The sequence below is a fragment of the Lepidochelys olivacea genome (genome assembly GCF_965140295.1).
Source record: "Lepidochelys olivacea isolate rLepOli2 genome assembly, chromosome: 25".
NCBI lineage: Eukaryota > Metazoa > Chordata > Testudines > Cheloniidae > Lepidochelys > Lepidochelys olivacea.
Window position 1 is genome coordinate 11307576 of NC_140435.1, and position 19841 is coordinate 11327416.

General features: G+C 57.6%; 2 protein-coding genes across 9 annotated transcripts in view; one reads left to right on the top strand and one right to left on the bottom strand.

The window, feature by feature from the left end:
- The first annotated feature begins 10 nt into the window (after positions 1–10).
- Positions 11–13566, top strand: MPND (MPN domain containing). The gene is made up of 13 exons (XM_084614442.1): positions 11–141; positions 3904–4118; positions 4810–5040; positions 6005–6164; positions 8225–8309; positions 8879–8975; positions 9810–9882; positions 10094–10170; positions 10317–10485; positions 10852–10922; positions 11423–11512; positions 12466–12558; positions 13080–13566. The coding sequence occupies exons 1-13, from the start codon at positions 135–137 to the stop codon at positions 13164–13166; spliced, it is 1455 nt and encodes a 484-aa protein (XP_084470568.1). The 5' UTR covers positions 11–134; the 3' UTR covers positions 13167–13566.
- A 584-nt stretch (positions 13567–14150) lies between these two features.
- Positions 14151–19841, bottom strand: part of SH3GL1 (SH3 domain containing GRB2 like 1, endophilin A2) — a 54374-nt gene continuing 48683 nt past the window's right edge. For all 8 annotated transcript variants that reach the window (XM_084614447.1, XM_084614446.1, XM_084614449.1 and 5 more), the window contains one exon: positions 14151–17343. In XM_084614447.1, the coding sequence (XP_084470573.1) occupies positions 17147–17343 (197 nt within the window). In that variant the 3' untranslated portion in view covers positions 14151–17146. The remainder of the gene's footprint in view (positions 17344–19841) is intronic.

Sequence of the window (19841 nt, forward strand, 5' to 3'; positions counted from 1 at the left end):
GGCTGGGGAGCGGGAGGCGGAGACAAGCGGGGCCGCATCATCACGTGCTGGGAAGAAGCCGCCGCCGGAGCCCCAGTGTCTGATTCATCCTGCGCCGAGGGGAGGAACAACAGGAACCGGGGCCGAGCGGAGCCATGGCAGGTACCGGCCCGGGGGGCCCGTCTCCCCTCCTGCTCCCGCCCCCCCCCCGCGCCTGCACCCCTCCCTATCTGGGCTGCCCCCCCCCCCGCTACCCCCCCCCCTTCCCTCGCAACCCGCCCTGGCTGCAGACCCCCGCGCGCGGCCGCCCCCCCTCTGCCCCAGTCCTCTCTCTGCATGCCTCCAGCTGCCCACTCCCCGCTGCCTGCCCCCCAGCGCACCCCCCCCCGTCCTCCCCCTGCATCCCTCCAGCTGCAGGTCCCTTTCCAAGGTCCTGTTCCTGCTTGGAAAGATCCCCCTGGCTTCATCCACCTGCCTCGGGTGGCCCCTAGCTCCGCTGGGGGTGGGAGTGGCAGAGGGGTTGCCCCCCGCGTCTGACATCAATTCCTGGGAGAGGCTGGCCTGGACCGGCCCTTCCTGAGCCATGGGGGCTTCCTGGCCGGAGTGTGGGAATAGAGCCCCCAGTCCTGCGGGGGGGGGGGTGTGTGCACAGAGCCCCCAGTCCTGCGGGGGGGGGGTGTGTGCACAGAGCCCCCAGTCCTGCGGGGGGGGGGTGTGCACAGAGCCCCCAGTCCTGCGGGGGGGGGGTATGTGCACAGAGCCCCCAGTCCTGCGGGGGGGGGGGTATGTGCACAGAGCCCCCAGTCCTGCGGGGGGGGTGTGTGCACAGAGCCCCCAGTCCTGCGGGGGGGGGGTGCACAGAGCCCCCAGTCCTGGGAGGGATAGAGGGGGGACTTGGATCTCCCAGCCCCAGAATCACCATTTCTGTTTGGGAGGGGGGCAGCCACCTGCTCAGCATGAAGAGTGAGAGCTACGTGAACTCTCCCCCCCCCCGCCCCCGCACACACAGACACACACTCATTCCAGCCCCATGTGCCTCATGGCAAGGGAGCTATAGAATAATGCCCCCCCCCATCAGAGTTTAGGGCAGTGGCCTCTTCCCCCCCACCCGGTGGAACAGGGCTGCGAGTTAAGGCCCAGCTCAGATTGTTACAAAGCTTTTCTCCTGCTCTGGCCAAACTGGCAACCTGCGGGGAGCACTGGCCGTCCGCAGGGACTAGCGGGAGGTTTGCCCCTGTGGCTCGACGGCTCCTCTGGGCTGCAGCTGCTAGGTGGCCGGGGGGGAGACGCAGGCCCTGGGCGAGAGCAGGGACGGGCACAGAGTGCAGCAAGCCGTCGTGTGGCCCGAGAAACACGCCATTTTGAATTGACACTGACCTCCCCGGGGGCCTTTCACCTGACGTGTTAGGAATCTGCCCCACTGCTGTGGGGAGGCAGAAGGGGGCGCTGCCTCCCCAGCTACCTCCCACCCCCTTGCCCTGCAGCCCCAGGAGCAGCTGCTCGGTAGCACCCCCCAAAGGTAACCTGGGGTAGCTCGGGCGGCTCTGTTGTCTGCTGGGATGTAGCAGCCCTAGCCAAGGTCGGAGCTCCACCCACCTGGAGCCTCGGCAAATAGGTCAAAGATTGATGTGGCCTCTGGACCACTTTGAGATAATGTGGCAAGGCTGGAGCCCCCCCGGGCTAGTGAAGAAGGCGGGCGGATCAGAGCCAGAAATTGGCACCGAATGCTGACCCAAGCAGATGCTGCCCCCTTTCCCCAGCTTGCGAATTGTCCGTGAAATTCTCCAATTTGTTGCATATTGAAAACTCTTCGTGGCTCTCCCCCTCCCAGGCCCAGCACGCGCCCGATAGCCCCCATTGGTGTGGGATTAGTCAGGTCACATGGTAGCGTTGCTGGTCCTTGATTGGGCGGTTTAGGTGACGCGCGCCGGCTGGAAATTTTATTCTCGAATGGGCCAGTTGGGATTTGGTCTTGGTGGACATTCAGGCTCCAAACTGGCTTCTGGAGGGATTTGCCCTGGGGACGCTCTGGCACTTGGCAGCCCTCGTGTGTGACCGGGAAAGGGGCCGAAGGCGACGGCATCAGAACTGCCCTTCGAATTCAAACCAGGGTTCTCAGGCAGTTTGAACTCGGCTGTAAGAGGGAGGCTGGGCTGTTGGGACAGGCAAACCCAGCTGGCAAGCGATTCAAGCGCAAGGGCTCTGCACAGCCACGAGCTGTGATGGTTTCTGTGCCGATCCCTGCTTGGCGTGAGTCGGACGACCAGGACCCACCTGTCTGGCAGGGCCCCGCCCACGCAGGCACGCCTGCTCCCTGTGCTCGGGCATCTCTGGTGGGGAGCCAGGGGCCACGTAGCCAACTCCCTGGGCGGTGGGGGGAGGATTCTTCCTAGCTAACCCACACAATACACCTGCCAGCCATTCAGAAAAGCAGGTGGTAGGTGCCTTTGGCTGGTGGGGTATCCAGCTCCATCTCCTCCCCAAGGGGTCCCAGCAGGGAGACTTGGGCAGGGTGACAAGGGTTGGATCGGCATAAGCAGGACTCTGGGGTATGGGGTGGCGGAGGGGTGCATGGCAGTCCGAACAGCGGGTACCTGGTTTTCTTTTTTCCTTCTAAAAGAGGCTTGTCCTGGTACAAGGGAAACTGTCCCAGGAAGTTTAGGAAGTAGATGCAACCTGCAGCTAAAGTGCTGTATATTGACCAGCTGAAAATTTAGGCCTTAAAATTTCTTTTTTTTTAAGCCTGGCTTTCCATCTCCTTGGGCTAGATGCTCCCAGAGAAGTAATCTATAAGGGCCCAGCTCCTTGGGGAGGAAAATCAGCAGCGCTCCATCCAAGTCACGGGAGGGTAGGAGCTAGCGTCAAGCACTGGGCTGGGTCCTGGTTCAATTCCTGGCCCACCCACAAACTCCTTGAGCGAGCCACTTAAGGTGGCACTAAAATAGCCTGTTGGATTTATGATAAAGATAATAATTATCATCCCTAGATCCTCTTTGGGCCTTTCCATCTGTTGACCTTAAAAGCAATTTACAAAGGAGGGCAGCAGCATTATCCCTATTGTACAGATGGGGAAACTGAGGCACAGGGAGGCAGTGACTTATCCAAGGTCCCCCTGCAGGCCTTTGCAGAGCCAGGGGGCTGCCTAACCCCCTCCTCCTTTTTGGGGGGACTTAATAGTGAAAAGCAGTTTTAGGGGCCAAATTTTCAAAGGCAACAAGGGATTTTGGGGACCTGATTTGAGACCCTTCAGAGGGGGCTGATTTACAGGAGGTGCTGCATGCCCGCCCCTCAGCCCCCTGTAAGGTGCCTGAAGATGGGCATGCAAAATCACTAGTCCTTGCTGAAAATTTAGGCCTTAAAATTTCTTTTTTAGTTTTAAAAATCGCCCAGGTTGTTAAGATCTCAGGTAAAGCTATGTATGTTTCTCAGGTATGTTTGGGGTTTTTAACAGTTACCCTTTAAGAGACTCATTGGTTTATTCTCATGAGCTATTATACTGATCCTGTATCCTTCCATACCCCACCTATCTGAGGATCTCAAAGCACTTTGCAAGCTTGACTGAGTTCAGACTCCCCAGCCCCTTGTTAAGTAGATCAGCATTACCATCTTCAGTTTAGATGGGGAAACTGAGGCACAAAGCGGGGAAATGGCTTGTCTGACATCACACAGGTGGTGAACTTTGGAGTGAGACTAGGGCTCTGTGGCCCACAGGTCCTTGCTCTAACCACTAGATATGACACTTAGAGATGGGGTGTTAGTGGATAGATTTCACGCCTTTCTCAGAGCCAGGAACAAAACTCAGGACTCCTGACTCCTCGTCACCTGCTCTGATCCATAGACCATGCTCTTTTCTGGAGCTGGGGATGGAACCCAGGAGTCCCGACTCCCACTTCCCCAGGTCAGGCTGTGGTGTTTGTTTCCCAGCTCTGGATGCCGATTCTCCTGGAGCGGAGGAGTGCCTGGAAGAGGATGAGGAGGAGCTGGAGACGAGCTTGGAAGACCCTGAGAATGAAAGCGCCGGAAAGCCGGCCCCAGGGGGGCGCAGCTGCATCCTCACCCGGCGCGGCATCACCCTGCGCGTGCTGCTCAAGGACGGCCTGATCGAGCCGGGGGCGGGCGTGCTCTCCATCTACTACCTGGTGAGGGCAGAGTGCGCCGGGCTGGTGCTCCTTCGCCGCTTGTGGGTGCTGGTGCGGGCCTGGGGCTCCCTGGGGGTCTGGGGGTGCCCACGGCTCCAGAACTGCTGCCCTTTGTTCCAACAGCCTCTTTAATGGTGACTTAGATGCTGGGGTCCAGCCTGCAGCCATAGGGCCGAGCAGAGGTGGACTAGCCCCAAGCAGGAAACACCACAACCTTGCGGGGGCTCTCTGATCTTCCTCCTGCTTCTCGGACAGACTCCTCCGTGCCTCGCCATCCCTTCCCTGCCCCCTTGACTCCAGCTTCTTCCCCACATGCAGGCTCCTGGTTCCCCACCACTGCACTGAGCCCCCCCAGGCCTGGGTCTTGCCTGGATCCGTTTCAGGGGCCAGAGTGGGGTTTTGGTGCTGGTGAATTCGGCCTGGGAGCCATGTGCTCCTGTACCAAGCCTGGTGAGTGGCGGGGAGGGGAGAGGAGGGGAGCGCCTGCTGCTCTCCGAGTCGGGTCTGAGAGGTAGTGGAGAGCAGGGCTCCTGGGTTGGTGGCTGCACACCCTCTTGAGGGGCAACGCTCGGGGCACCTCTAGTGACCGGTGAATCCCCTGCCCTCCTTCTCCTCGCTGGGCCTTCCCCAGCGGGTTCCCCCCCGTGCCAGTGTGTTAACGGAGCCTGCTGCTTCCCTCCTGCTCTCCCAGGGGAAGAAGTTCCTAGGGGACTTGCTGCCTGACGGGAAGATCACCTGGCAGGAGACGGGGCAGGTGTTCAATTCACCCAGCGCCTGGGCCACGTACTGCAAGAAGCTGGTGAACCCGGCGAAGAAATCGGGCTGCGGCTGGGCCTCGGTGAGGTACAAGGGGCAGAAGCTGGACCAGTGCAAGGCGGCCTGGCTGAAGAAGCACCAGCCCAATGCCCCCGCGGCCGAGGAGGTGAGCCAGGCGCCCCCCCTCCCTTGTTTGCCCCCTGGGCCCCGGGGGAGCTGAGTCAGCAGGAACGTTTCAAATATGATGAACCCCCCCTTTGAGGCTGTTATACCCCGTTGCTGCAAAGAGGGGCACTCACACCTTAACTTTTCAAGTGTGTTGGCCCCAGGATTTTGGAGACAAGGTGTGGGAGGTAACATCTGTCATGGGACCAGCTCCTCATGGCGAAGGAGAGCCAGGCTTGGAGGAGAGCTCTGTGGGGCTCGAAAGCTGGTCTCTTTCACCCAGAGAAGTTGGGCCAATAAAAGATGTGACCTCCCCCGACCGTGTCTCTCTAGGTTTTTAAAGGGGCTTCAGCAGTTAGTACCTATAGGAACCTACCTGGGGAACAAATATTTAATAACGGGCTCTTCCATCTCGCTGAGAAAGGGCTGACCCAGCGCCTGGCTGGAAGATGAAGCTGGACACATTCAGACTGGAAATAAGACTGTGTCAGACTGGACACATTCAGACTATGTGCACATTTTTGCCAGGGAGGGTGATTAACCCGTGGAAGGATTTTCGTGTGAGCAGCTGAGCTCTGAACCCCAGGAGAGCAGGAGGGAGGCTGGGAGTCTCCCAACTGGACCTTAGTTACCCGAGATGGGCCCTAGACTGGCAGGCATTTGGATGCCTGAGGGAATGGGCAGCGCAGCGGCCGTGGGGCACTGCCGCCTGGGATCAGACCCCATGGAGGTGCTGGGGGGAGTTGCTTCTTGGTATCACTGTGCCAGCAGAGGGTGCCCGGGGGAGGCTCTGCCCCTGCAAAATGTCCGCTTGCAGGGGCAGTGAGCTGGACCCAGGAGCACAGGCGTCCTTGGGGGTCTGGGATGGGTGGTGAGTAAGAAGCACCAGTTCTGTGCTGAAGCTGGGGTGGGGGGAGGCTGTCTGTCCTGCCACATCTCCTCCTCTCTCCCCCCCTACCCTGCAGAGTTTGGTGAGCGAAGGGGAGGAGGAGGAACTGGCCGAGGAGGAGGAGGACGAGGCCAGGGAAGGTAAAATCGCCATCTCGGAGCCTGCGCTTGGCAAGAAACTGGAGGAGAAAAGCAGGAAGCACCAAAGCAAGAGCCTGGTGGAGCAACACAACGCTGGTAACGCTGGGTCAAAGGCTCAGAACAGCCTGCTCCATGCTGGGGCTGGGGGGTCTGGTCTGCTCCGATCCATGGCAGGAGTCTAAGGGGTGGGATTTGGACTGACCAGGGTAATTCTTAGACCTTCCAGCTCGTGTCTCCCTTTCCCTGATTCCTCTGCCCATCTAGGCCCGCAGTCCCTGCCTCGGCACTGGGTGCGAGAGCCTTCCCCTCTGCAGCCCCTGCCTCCCGAAGCTGCCACCCTGCATCTCTCTGCCTCCTCGCTGCAGAACACAGACGGGTCTAACATGGCCTTGGCAAGCTCCAAGTCGAGCAGAGATGAGGTGCAGGTGGTTTTTACCTCGCTGGCACTGGTCCAGGCCAACCCTAGGCCCCTCTCCCTGGGGTTGGCTTCCACCAGCTACAGGGAGGTGAAAAACGACGGAGCCTTGTCTCCAGGAGGATTTTCGGGTCTGTCTGCACTGCAGTCGGGAGGTCAGATTGCAGCCTGTGTAGACCCCCCTGACCGAGTGTTGGTGGAGCTAGCTCGAATAACAATAGCAGTGAAGCCCTGGCAGCTGCCCGGGCTAGCTCCGCCCGCCTAGGATCCTGGCTCCGAACTGGAGCGGCCCCCGTCGGCGCGGCTGCAGGTTTGCGGCGATTGTTAACGTGAGCTAGCTTGGATCTAGCTAACGCAAAGCTAGTGGAGTACATCTACACCGGGGTGGGCAAACTACGGCCCGCTGGCCGGATCCGGCCCCTCAGGGCTTTGGATCCGGCCCACGGGATTGCCCCGCCGTGGTCGCCGTGGGCCCCGTGCCACTCCCGGAAGCGGCCGGCCCCACGTCCCTGCGGCCCCTGTGGGAGCAGGGGCAGAGGGCTCCGTGCGCTGCTCCCGCCTGTGGGTACCTCCCCCAAAGCTCCCATGGGCCGGGAGTTCGAGGGCCGGCTTAAAACAGCTGGCGGGCCAGATCCAGCCCGCGGGCCGTAGTTTGCCCACCCCTGCTCTAGGCGGAGAGAACCGCAGAAGATAAGCAATCAGCACCAATAGCAAGGCGCCAACTGGATTTTTAAAGCTTCTTCGGGAGCGTAGGAATTGCTGCCCTGGGTCAGACTGGTGACTCCAACAAGTCCGGTGTCCTGCTTCTTTTTCAACTGAATTGTCAGGAGTTACCAAGACCAGGGCCCCACTGGGCTAGGCACCGCCCAGACACAGAGCAGTAGACAGTCCCTGCCTTGGACGGCTTACAATGTACACAGGCAGACAAAGGGTAGGGGGGCTAGGGAAACACATATGTTTGTACAGCACCTAGCACAGTGGTCCATGATTGGGGCACCTAGGCGCTACCACAATACAAATCAAATAACACCGCACAAGCAGAGTGAACATGCTGGCAGCAAATGGGACAGTGGCAGCATCAGATGCTTCAGAGGAAGAGGTGAGGAATGCTGCAAACGGCAGTTATGGGAGAACCTGCCCTTAGGGGATGTTTCTTCCTGACCCCAGGCAGGCAGTGGTTCGCTTATGCCCTGAAGCATGAAAGTTATATACAATTTTATTCTGTCTAATGGGCTGTCTGTCCTGTTGTAGCGATCTCAGGTGGTCACAGAGAGGAGGAAATGGGTTATTTGTTGTTAATAATAATCCCTAGCTCTTATCATTTCTCATCAATCTCAAAGCACTTTAAAAAGGATCATAATTCCCATTTTACAGATAGAGAAACTGAGGCACAGAGCGAGGACGTGACATGCCCAAGGTCATGCACAGGCTGGTGGCAGAACCAGAATCAGACCCCAGGTCCCCTGAGTCCCAGTCCCCTGCTCTGTCTACTAGGTCACACTGCCTCCCTGGTTTGATTTTTAACCTGACAGCATCCCCTTCAGCTGGAGATCAGCAAATCAGGACAGCAGATGTAAAAGAAAGGTTAATTCTGTCTGGAGACTTGCACAGGAAGTGAGATGAATCCCTGAGAACTTGTCTCCACAAACCCTCTCTCCCCGCCTTCCCTTCCCTCGGTGTGTCCTAAAGGGGCCAGGGGGCAAATCGGACTGTGTGGGGACTGGTCTCTTTATCTTTGCAGATAACGGGCCCTACGGGAAGAGACCGGAGAGCAAGAACCGCACCCCCGTCCGTTACTGCACGTTGGGAAGCCGGGACTCTGCCAGGTAGCGCCCCACTGCAGCTCCCTTCCCAGCGTCCTCTGGCCAGCTGTTGGCAAAGTTCTCGGGAGAGCGAGTTCTGTCAATGCCATCACGTCCCCTCCCACCCTGACCTGCAGCGCCTCCTGCTGCTCCGCTCTGAAAGCTCTGCCCTTCCGTGGTATCGCCCCCTGCCATTCTACTTCTGAGGCAGCTGCGCGGCTTGGCAGCTTCCCTCCGCCCTATCCCGCAGCACCCCGCTAGTCCAGTCTGGGATTGCCTGCCCCCCCCAGCATCAATGCTCCCTGGGAGCAGAACGGGGCTATCTGCCTGAATCCAGCCTGGTCCCCACCTGTCGCTCCCCTGACAATTCAGCTCCAGCATCGTCCCCTTCTCCCTGTCTGTCCCGGCGAGCCCAGCCCCAGGGAGGGAGCCTGACTTTCCCACAGCACAAAAGGCTACTCCCCGCCCCCAACTCTCCTGGGTCCATGGCCCAGCGTGCTGGGGTTCAGAAGAGACAAACCCCGGAGGGTGTCAGGTCAGCACCAGCTGGGATTGGGGGATGCGTGGTGGAGAACGGGGGTCTTCTGTTCCAGGAACCCACACACCCTCGTGGAAGTGACCTCCTTCGCGGCAATCAACAAGTTCCAGCCATTCAATGTGGCCATCTCCAGTAACGTGCTGCTGCTGCTGGTATGTACCGGCCCCCCCGCTTGCCCCCCACCCTGGAGCGCTCCCTCCAGCATGGACCTGTTACGCTAGGCAAGGCTCGTGCAATTGCCTGCATCCCTCTGGCTGGTGGCCCCCCCAGCCCGCAGGGAGACAGGGACCCCACCAGCTGATTGAAACTCCCAGGGTGGAACAGCTGCTGCACACAGTCCGATCGCTAACCGTAGTAGGGGCAGTTTGAGAGAGGAGGTGGACGATGGGTGAATAATGGGCCCCGCTGAAGGATTTGCTGGTTGCCAGGAGACATGTGGCAAAAACTTCCGAGCTGGGGTGGTGAAGGCAGGCAGCCCCGTGCTGGTGACCGAGAGAACTTGCAGACTGGGAACTTCTTCAGGGACTGCAGACAATGATCTCTCCTCAAAAGGGTGGCCAGCCTTTTTGCACCCCACCTCCTGCAGGCCACATCAACTGGTAGACTATTAGCAGGGGCCTGAGAGTCCTTCAGGATCAAAGCAAGATCCTGGGACTGCAACATGTGATATTAACGTTGCCTCGGCCGGAAGGGCAGCTCCCAAGGAACGTGGGGGGGGAGGACGCGACTCATGGATCCGCATGGCCCAGGGAGATGTGTTAAACCGAGGGTGACACCCACAGAACGCAGAAGACTCAGGGCTGGGATGCCACCCAGACACCTCCTGGTGGAGGCTCCCGGGGAAGGGGTGCGCAATGCCTTTGGATGCAGGGTGGTGGGAACCGAGAGGAGGGGTGCGGGGTGAAGGGAGGGGCGGGGGTGGGGGAGAGACCGGAGGGAGGGCAGGCGGGAACTGGGTTTAAACTCTCCCCCCGTTCCCTCTTTAGGACTTTCACAGCCACCTAACGAGGAGCGAGGTGGTTGGCTACCTGGGAGGCAGGTGGGATACCAGCAGCCAGGGTAGGTACAGGCCGAGGTTTGGAGTTCATTTCCCGGCCGCGCCAGGCCCTTCCGAGGCTGCCTCGGGCCCAAGGCGCGAGGCCCCAGTCTGGGCCCGGGGTTCAGCCCCCCGAGGCTCGCAGGCTGGGGGGCATTCGCTCTAACCAGCTTTTCTCGGCTGGGTGGAGTCCGTGAGCGGCTGGGCCGAGCTGACGCCTGGCCTTCCTTGCAGTGCTGACGGTGCTGCGAGCGTTCCCCTGCCGGACGCGCCTCGGAGACGCCGAATCGGCAGCCACCGTCGAGGAGGAGGTAACGGGGGAGGGGGGGGCATTAGCTGGCCGCGGCCTGCGCCATCCCGCCGGTGCGTGCTCCAGGCCCGAGCAGGGCTTGCCCTGGGCAGCTGAGCCCAGACCACCTCTAATGGCTCCTCCCTCTTCTCTGTGCCCGTGCCTCAGATCTGCCAGAACCTCTTCCTGCGGGGGCTGGCGCTGGTGGGCTGGTACCACAGCCACCCCTTCAGCCACGCCCTCCCCTCGCTGCAGGACATCGACGCCCAGATGGATTACCAGCTCAAGCTGCAGGGCAGCAACAACAGCTTCCAGCCCTGCCTGGCCCTCATCTGCGGTAAGGGCCGGGCCGTGCGGGGGAGCCGGACGTGGGGCCGGGGACCCTGCCCTTCAGCACGGCCAGCTGGGGACCCAGCTCCCCGCCCCGGGGCACCGTCTGGCACCTTGGGACCTGCTAGGGCTCAGCCCCGGGGCAGCCCCCGAAGCTCAGTCTGGCGCCCCGTGGTGCAGGGCGTCAGGATGCCCCCCCACCCCTCCCTCACGGCGGGGTGGGGGATGGACTGCAATCCCATGCTCCTCGCTCTACTTCAAACCCCCTCCCGGGGCTCCGGGGAGCTGCAGTCCAGGCCCTGGGCAGGCAGGCTGGGCTGCGGAGGGTGGTAACCCGGCCCTCAGTCCAACTCCTGGTGCTCTCTCCCCACAGCACCATACTATCCCGGCAACCAAGGCATGGAGTCCAAAATCTCGCCCTTCTGGGTCATGCCACCTCCTGAGGTGAGTTCCACACGGTGCCATGGCCAGGCCTGGAGCCTCCGCCCCTGCTCCCCCTGGCTCTCTGGACCATGCAGCCTGCTGCCGGCTCTCCGGGGGGGTTCCTGGCAATGGCAGACATTGCCCTCTGCTGGTTCCCATGGTGCAGGGGCGTTGGCCGAAGGAGCAGACCCTGGGCTGCTGGGGGCTGCTGGAGCGGGGCCCCTGCTGGGGTGTGGGGGAGGACACAGTCTCTCCAGCCGGAGAAGCAGTCGGACCCCTCTCTGCCCTGGATAAACATCCTGGACACCTCAGGGAGCCGTGGCCAGGAAAAGGCCTTTTCCTGACACTTGGGCCATGACTCTGCCAATCACGTGTGTGACTTGGCCCCAAACTGTCCCTTGCCTGAGGCTGGGCTGAGTTAACGCTGGTGCACCAGCCTGGCCTGGGAAGCTCCCGGCTCGTCCTGTGTAACCCAAGGCTGTGCCCGGCTGGAAACCTCTGTGCTTCCTTTCCTCTCACAGCAAAGGCCCAACGATTATGGCATCCCCATGGAAGTGGAGCTCACCTACGTGCAGGATGGGTTTCTCACCAATGACGTCCTCCATGAGATGGTGAGATCTCTACTTGGGGGGAGGGGAACCCGAGCAGGGGCTACGTGGAAGATCTCTCCCCCGGCCCCTGGGAGTATCTAACAGCACCGTACACATCTCCTCGCAGTCCTCGGCTGGTCTCAGTAACTTCATGCTATGTGTGTATAGCACTTCTCCACCATAGGACCTTCCATGTCTCCTTCCCCATCGTATCAGTGGGTGTGTTGCTTCACTGGTCTGTGAAATGCAGCCATCCTGGGTTTGAGAGCAGCCTCGGGTGGTGAGTGAAGCCTCATCTCCACAGACGGGTGCGGTGAGGGGGTCTCAGGAAAAGGGCTGTGATCATTAGTGTCAGTGCAGCTCAGACTGAACAGCGGCTGAAGGTCTGGGGTGACACACACATACCCATGGTGCTCTGTCTGTTGGCTTTAGCCAGATGAAGCAGCACCACCAGGCTCTCCCCATGCCTCCAGCGAGTTCTCTCAAACCTGTTGTTCAGAGTTCTTTCAGAGAACAAAAATCCCATGGCTTGGAGCAGGGTGAAACATGCAGACAAAGAGCCCGGACGGAGGTGTGGGGTGTAGCCACCCTGGGGGTGAACAGCGAGAATCAGATCCATTACCTGTCAACAGTTCCAAGCAGCAGCCTGGGCCCCAGCCCAAACCAAGTCCCCTCTATTCCTGTTAGCAGTAAGGAAGAGCTGGAGAGGGGGATAAGCAAAGACCATCACTAGAACCAGATGGTCAGAGGCCTAACATCCCTCCAAGTCTCTCTAGATTCCAATCCTAGTCTTGACCAATCCCCTTCTACATGCGACAGGAAAGCTCGGGGTTTCTTGGGGCTGACAGGCTGATCCTCTCCTCTAAGACCTCTTCCCCCACTGCTGCAAAACTGCAGGGCGCAGGTCCCGCTTTCAGTGGGACTTGAGCAATCGTTTGGCTTCCACTGACTCCCCTTTCCCTTTGCGGCTCCAGATGCTGCTGGTTGAGTTTTACAAAGGGGCTCCGGACCTAGTGAAATTTCAAGATATATGGAGCCAGGAGCAGACCTACTTGGACAAACTAAAGGTGAGAAAATGGGGTTGAAATGGGAAAAAAGCCGAACCATTATATGCCATCTCCAGAGAAGATGGCGGAGAGGATGCTGGGGTGGCTTTTTCCGCCCGTTTTCTAGGCTTGCTCTGAGCTAGGTGAGGTGTTTTTACTACCTCCACCTTAGCACTTCCATGGCTGGGGAAGGTTGGATCAGTTTTCCTCATTGTAGCCGTACTCTCTGTGACTTGCACCGAGGAATTATGCTGTACTGAAACAACTCAAGCAATGTGGATGGAGCACGCGGGGGTCTAATAGCTTATACCAGCCCCACTTCTGCGGTCCTTACTCAAGCAGAGTCATTGGAGAACAGGTCTAGTGGCCGGGGGCAGATAACGGAGTTAGCTTGTCCATGGTGAAGATCCGCTGCATTGGGTAGAACTCTCTTTCCTTACTTTTTAGGGGTAGACCAGGTGCTCGGCCTAGGGGGATGGGTAGTTCTGTACTGCTAGGCCCCTCCCTGAGATGGAAAATAAACAAAGCTGTTTCCATTTCAGGGCTCCCTTGCCTCCAGGACACCCAAAGATCAGGGCTTCGCCCACGTCCTGGAACAGATTTACAGCCTCCTCAAGCACAGCAGCTGAGGCAAGGCTGGAGCCCGAATTACACTGAACTCATACCCAGGTGCCTTTACACCAGGTGGGGCTCAGCCTGGCAGCCCCACGCTGGGGGAGACTGGAGCCTGCGCCCAGTGCGGAGTTAGCAGGGACGTTGGATCTGCAAGCCTGGGGCAGCTGTTATACAGCCCTGAAAGCCGAGTCATCCGTTATACAGCCCTGAAAGCCGAGTCATCCTGCAGACGGGATCAGCGCTGGGGCTCGGGTTCGTTTGCCGCTGGTGGAGACGGGGCCTGGCTCGGGGAGTGCAGTACAACTTGGGGGTGTAGTGTGTAGGTCCGAACGAGGGAGGATGGTGGCGGCCTCTCTCCGGGTGTAAGTTATTTGTGCAACTGGTAGTTCTGATTAAAAAATGTTGCTGACCCCCCCTCCCCCCGTGTCTGTGGGAGACCCAGAAGGGAATGTGTGCGTAGAACACTCCTACTGGGATTGAGTGATGATAAATCCACCCCCTCTCGGGGAAAAGGAGCAGCTGGAGTCAAAGCAAAGAGACTTGACTGCTCTTTCCTGGAACAAGCCATCCCAGGTGGTTTTAAAGGCACAGCCTGCTGCGAGAGTGGCTTCCCGTCCCCATGAGAGGCTCTCTTCAACAGAAGAGTGAAATCAGTTCTGGAAGCAGCAGCCTTGTTGAGCCAGAGGTGGCAAGTGCAAGGGGGTAGGTGGAAGGGTCAGCCTGGCTGGTCCACTCACTCCGTGGCTCCTTTGGGGGGTGGTATCTCCACCCCAGGGACCAAGCAGTGCCACCCGCAATATGAAGTGGTGACACACGCTAACTCGTGAGCAGGTAACGTGGTGGTTAGCCAAGGGGGTTTGCCTGAGTGAGGGAGAGGTTCTATTTCCATATTCCACTCCCAGCTGCCCTACCCCTTAAACAGCTTGCTAATTCCACAGCAGTAGGGGAAGGAGCCCGCGCCTGACCCCTGAAAGAGAAGGCACACGTTTTAGAAAGAAAACATTTAATACTTTTATTTAGAGATTACAAGTCAAGATTTGTGGGTGTTCCCCCCCTAAAACCAGGAGGAACCATAACAAAAGTTCTATTAAATTGTCCCAACTAAAAGACTTATTTCAATCCAACTGAATGTTCGCTGGACCATACCAAAGACATGACTCGGCCAGGCCACGGGTTTGAAAGGAGAAAGTTAGAAGCTACAACCTCAAAAAATACTAACCAGCTCTTATGGCAGGTCCGCCCTAACAGATAGGGGACCTGCATCGTCTGCCCAGCAGACCCAAGCCTGAGCCTGGTCCCTACTCCTGTTGGCTTCCTGGAAGCAGGATTGGGCCCCTGAAGGCTACCAGCTGCGCAAACAGGGAGCCTGGGTGGCTGTATGAGCCAGCTCTGAACAAAGCGCCTGCAAGTCTTGGCCTCTGCTGGGAGTTGGGTCAGTGACAGTATTGATGAGAGTAATAAACGTATATCAACATGCATGGTTAAAAAAGCTAAAAAGGTTCTGTGTGTATACGTAACAGGACACCGAATCTGGCGAGCGAGAAAGGTAGAGGAAAGCACTGCGTCATGAGACGATTACATAGCGACAGGCCGAAACCCCCCACCTGCCGGCAGAGATTTGTTTGCTATTAAAAAAATACAGATGCAGAAGCAATGCTGGGGCTGACGTCAGAAGAACCAAAGGGCCCGTGGTACAGGTGTGTTGTGCCGGGCCTTGCTGAGGGCAGGAAGACACCACGCCCTTGTTTGAGGGTGATGTGGTGAGCACAGCATGCCCTGGCTGCCACACGCTGGCTGTACCAATGGCACTGTGGGAGCACCCGTCACCAGCTTCAGTCCCTTGTGCTTCAGCTCCCTCTCAGCAAAGGTGAGGCTAAGGAAAGCAGGGGAGGTACGTTCTGCAAGATGTGGCTTTAGACACCCCCTGCGGGTTGCCCTTGGAAGCAGCATTTCTCTTGTGCTGCGGTTCAGAGAAAGTGCAGTAAACCCCAGAGCAGCTCCACGGGTGAGATGGTTCTCTCCAGGCAGAGCTTCTCTTCGCTTTGAGCCCATCTATGCTGGACACAGCTGGGAGAAGTGGGGCAAGTACAGGAGCCACTGATGCCCCTCAGGGGTTGCGCTTTGTCCCATTGCCAGCAACAGGATGGGTGCTGAGATGGAAGCATATTTACATACTGAGGGGCAGAAGAGAGTTCCCGCGTGATTCCACCTAAACAGACAACGCCAGGCTCCGGTAGATACCACCTCGCGTTCTGCCTAAATACCAGGGCCCCCTGCCAAGCGGCTGCTTCTTGCCACCACAACACTGCTCAGGGAATGGATTGTCACCCCGGCTGGAGCAGAGCTGCAGGGCATCAGGCAGGAGACAAGTATTGCAAGGACTGGTCCTAATAAAGGCCATGAAAAGAGGCACGCCCACAGCTTCCCACTGGACCTCCTTTCTGGGTAAGGAAACAACAGGCCCTGAGTTAGAAGGTCTATGAACACAGCAAGGCCTTCTCCCATCACACCAAGACAAGCAGCTCCTAAGGTTCCAAAGAGCCGAGGTGAAGGGAGCTGGGGAAGGCACATAAGGATTAGACTAGATCAAGCCAAGCAGTTTCACCTTGGACTCAGCCTTTCATGGGATGGGAAAAAAACACTTGAACATGGAACAGGAGGGGAGATAAGGGCATGTTGGTTTGTGGCAGTGCATTAGGGGCTAAGCAGCTGCCTTCCCAGGATCGCTCTCATCTATAGGGAATAGCGCCTTAGCCATAATTCGACTATAGCATTATCCCATGCCCAGCACCATACAAGAGCTGCAGGTACACTCCCCCCTGGCCAAACCAGCCTCTTCCAAGGGGAAGCAGCAGAACCAATTCATCTCTCCCAGTTCAAACCACTCTTCTGGGGGCAGAGGGAGCGGTTGCAGCAGGTGGAGGCTCAAGGTCTGTGGCCATGAAACAGAGCAGAGGCCAGAGACACTATGGGCTGACACCGGCTCTGGAGGACAGGAGGCGGCAAACAATCCAGCACAAAGCTGAGTGCACAGAAAGCAGGAGGTGGAAGCTAGGGGTGACAACAAGGGGGCTATTTAGTGTTTTCAAGCTGCTTTGTAGTGTTCCTCTGAAATACAATCCCGCAGCTAAGCCCTGTCCTTACACAGGAGCAGAATGGGTGAGCAGGAGAGGCCCATCGAGGCAGCAGGACAGGAAGCAGCCCTGCTTCTGCCTCCCACAGCAGCATAGAGAACTTTGATCCATCACAGCCCCCCCCCCCGAGTCAGTGTTAGAATAGGTGTGAACTGTAGGCAAACAGGAAGGACGGGCAGTCTCTGACTTTCACCCTCACTGCTTCGCCCTTATCCTACAAGGTGAGCGCGGTTGCTGGTCGTGTTCAGTAGACACCAACCCCACCTAAGCTAAGCTGTGGAAGGTATTTTCCTTGCACAGTTTAATGTCTAGAGCCCCTCCTAGAAGAGGCTGCAGGTCCTGTTTCCCTCCCCCTCCCAACACACACAGGTGGTTCTCACTGGACTTGCCCTGTGCTTGGCCCTGCATGTGCCCCCTCGAGCTTGCCCATAGGTAGGACACATGCACTCTGCTGCCCAGGTGCACCCACGTTCCCAGGATCTCCAGCGTGGCTGACCCGCTTCACATGCTTTTCCCAAAAAAAGACACATGACAAACCAGGAGATGCTCGACTTGGCTTATTATACAAAGTGGGAGGAGCCTGGCGGGGTTGAAAGTACCTAGTTCAAAGCCAAGAAGGGAAAACTTGAATGGGGCTGCCCAGCCCTTGCGGCTTGTTCCCTGCTGCCACCCTTACACTGATCCAGCACACGTGCAGAGCGAACGCCATCCCGTTCTCTCAGCCCTGCCCTGCAGAAGAAGCCTAGTGTTGAGTTACAAAATGGAATGCAGAAGAGCAGGGCTCACCCCGCCATGAGTTTGTATGCGGTGGGGGAGGAGGAAGGGGAAGGGCCAGGGGGGAGGAGGGGGAAGATGCAGTTTCACTGCGGTAGCGGGACCAGCACTTCCACGTAGTTGAGTGGGAAGAAGCCAGACTGGCCGTTGATCATGCCCTCGTACCAGTTTTCGTCAATCTGATTGGTCAGCGTGATGATGTCACCCTCCCTAAAGCCCAGCTCACCGTCGTTTTCGGGTTCAAAGTCATAGAGCGCCTTGCAGCAGGGCTGGTCCAGGTGAGCTGGAAAGAGACAGGCAGAGCCAAGGTGAGCCCGGCCCGCAGACCAAGGGAGCACAGACAAATCAGGCCTCACTGAGCAGCCTCACCCCCTGGGACTCCCTTACCCCAGGGCAATCCAGTCACCACTGATCGCCTTTGTGGGGTTTCCTATTCACTGCAGCACTGAACTTTTGGGCAGAAGTTAGATCCAAGAGCCATACTCGGCTTCCAACTCCCTGCCAGGGCCAACTGTTCACTCCTGCATATTTTTAGTTATAAGAATGCCAAGGAAGGGGGCTCCCACCCTCCCCCTGGCAGCTAATCCACAGCATAGCAGGGAATTTCCAGCCCAAGTTTTCCTTTTCCTCCTGCTATCCCATGCACCACGCTAAGTTACTTCTCCCTCCTTGAAAGGAGTTAACACCAAGCTGTAGACTCACAAACCTCCCTTAGCCTTTCTGCCTTCCTAATCTATCCCTTCTTAGTCCCTCCAGCCCCCTGAGCCTGCTTGTTGCTCTCTTCTCAACTATCTCCAGTTAGTCAATGAAGACGGTTAAACTCCAGCCAGAATGATCCCCGCTGGGAAAGAGAGAGAAGTGAGAGTGTTACTACTTTAACGATCACCGTGGGGAAACCAACGGTCAGTTAATCTGTTAGTTAGTGACTGAGTTAGACTCAATACTGGATGGTAACGAAGAGAACTTGGAGCCTACAGCCCAGAGGGCCAGGATGGACTATGATTTCGGGTGCCTCTATGATTCGGTGCTCACCTGGAAACATTGTCTGGAGGCCTGATCTGCAGAAAGGGCTGAGCACTTGCCCCTCTGAAAATCAGGCTCCTTTAAAGGCGTGTCAAGTGGGGCCCCTAAACATCACTAGTGATTCTTCAAATCTTGGCCTGCGAAGCCAGATCATGGAGCAGCTTCGGTGCTAAACTAACCTCTTCCTCTTGTCCCACAGACCAATTTTCCACCCTAATTTTCAGGTGAATTGTGAATTTTAGTGCCCAAGTAGACAGTCCTGGAGAGCACAATCCTCTGTTTAGTCAAACAGATCCAGTATGGATGACAGTAGTTAAAGCGTCCCCTATACCCTGCTCCATCCTATCTATATGCATCAACTCCGAGGCAGACACTCTCCTCTGGGTCTCCGCAACCCTGTCAGTCCTTGGGGTCTGTGCTGAGGCTAGCGACAGACAAGCAGAGGGCAGGGGAAGCTGCAGTTTCAAATACAGGTGAAATGCGTCCCCACTACCATCCTATTCAGTTCCCAGAGCCTTTTCCTTCCCACGCTTCGGCGAGAGAAAATACACCACCCAGGGCAGTTGGGGTTGGATGGACAAACCCCTCTGCTACCCCCCAGAAGGAGCAGCATCTCTGAGAGGCTTCACATTTGTGCAGCACTTCTTATAGGGTTTTCAAAAGCAGCAGAGGGGAAGGTTGAGGAATAAGGGACTTGCCCAAGGCCACAAAAGTTTCTTTGGCAGAGCTGCGAGTAGAGCCCAGATCCCCCGATTTTCAGTCATATGTTTCAGCCACAACACATTCCCCATACACAGGAAATGGGAATCTGGGGCATTTGGCAAAGGGGGATTTTGACCAAACTCACTAAAGCCAAGAGGAAAAACAAGAAGGCTTTCAGAATCCGTTTCTCAAGCACATTTGCCTCATCACCTGGAGTCCAGCTTTTACCCTTGGGACCCTTTCCAGGAGTGGGCTGCGTGAGATGCGTTGTTGTAGGGTCCCATACACTGGCCCAGACTCCCACTGCACTACAAGGGGCCAAGTAACCCAGCAAGTGGAATCCAAGAGAGGAGAACACAACATCTCCATAGCCCCACTTCCCACTCGATACTTGGGAATTTCCAGCTGGGTCACTGGATTTTCCAAACGGATGGGGTGACTGGGGCCACTCCAGGTAGTTGGATATTACAGCCAGGAACAACCAGACACTGGGAGAGGAGGCAGGAAACACCACAAGCTGCAGCAGGTTTATTTTTCAGAAGAGACTTTCCAAATTAACTCTGCATTTCCCAGCAGCAAAGGTTTCCCACAAGCAAAACAGCTCAGCCCCATACTGAAGCGAATAGCACAGGTCAGGCCACGCAACACAATCCCTTCCTGAGTGCTCAGTACCCAGTCCTCTCCTCCACCACACAGGGCTCTGAACTGACAACCCACATGCAAGGCTACTCCCCATCAGCATTTCGATGCTGTTACTCTGTTTCCCCAGTAACCCAGACCACCCCTTCCAAAAGCAGAGGCCCTCCATCCCCACTCTCCTGCCTGTCTGAACTGTGCACCCAACTTCAAGAACCACTCCAGCACCTCCCCAAACAGATGTGCTTGAACCTTCCCCTCCCCAAAGGGAAATGCAAGACCCGATCTTCTCCCCTTTCTCTCTCTTGCTCAATATCACCACTTCCTGCCTGGACCTCCCATCACACGGGAAAGTAACTTCAGAAACACCTCAACAGAGCCATGCTGAGCCCGCCCCCCAGTTCTCCCTTATCCTACAAA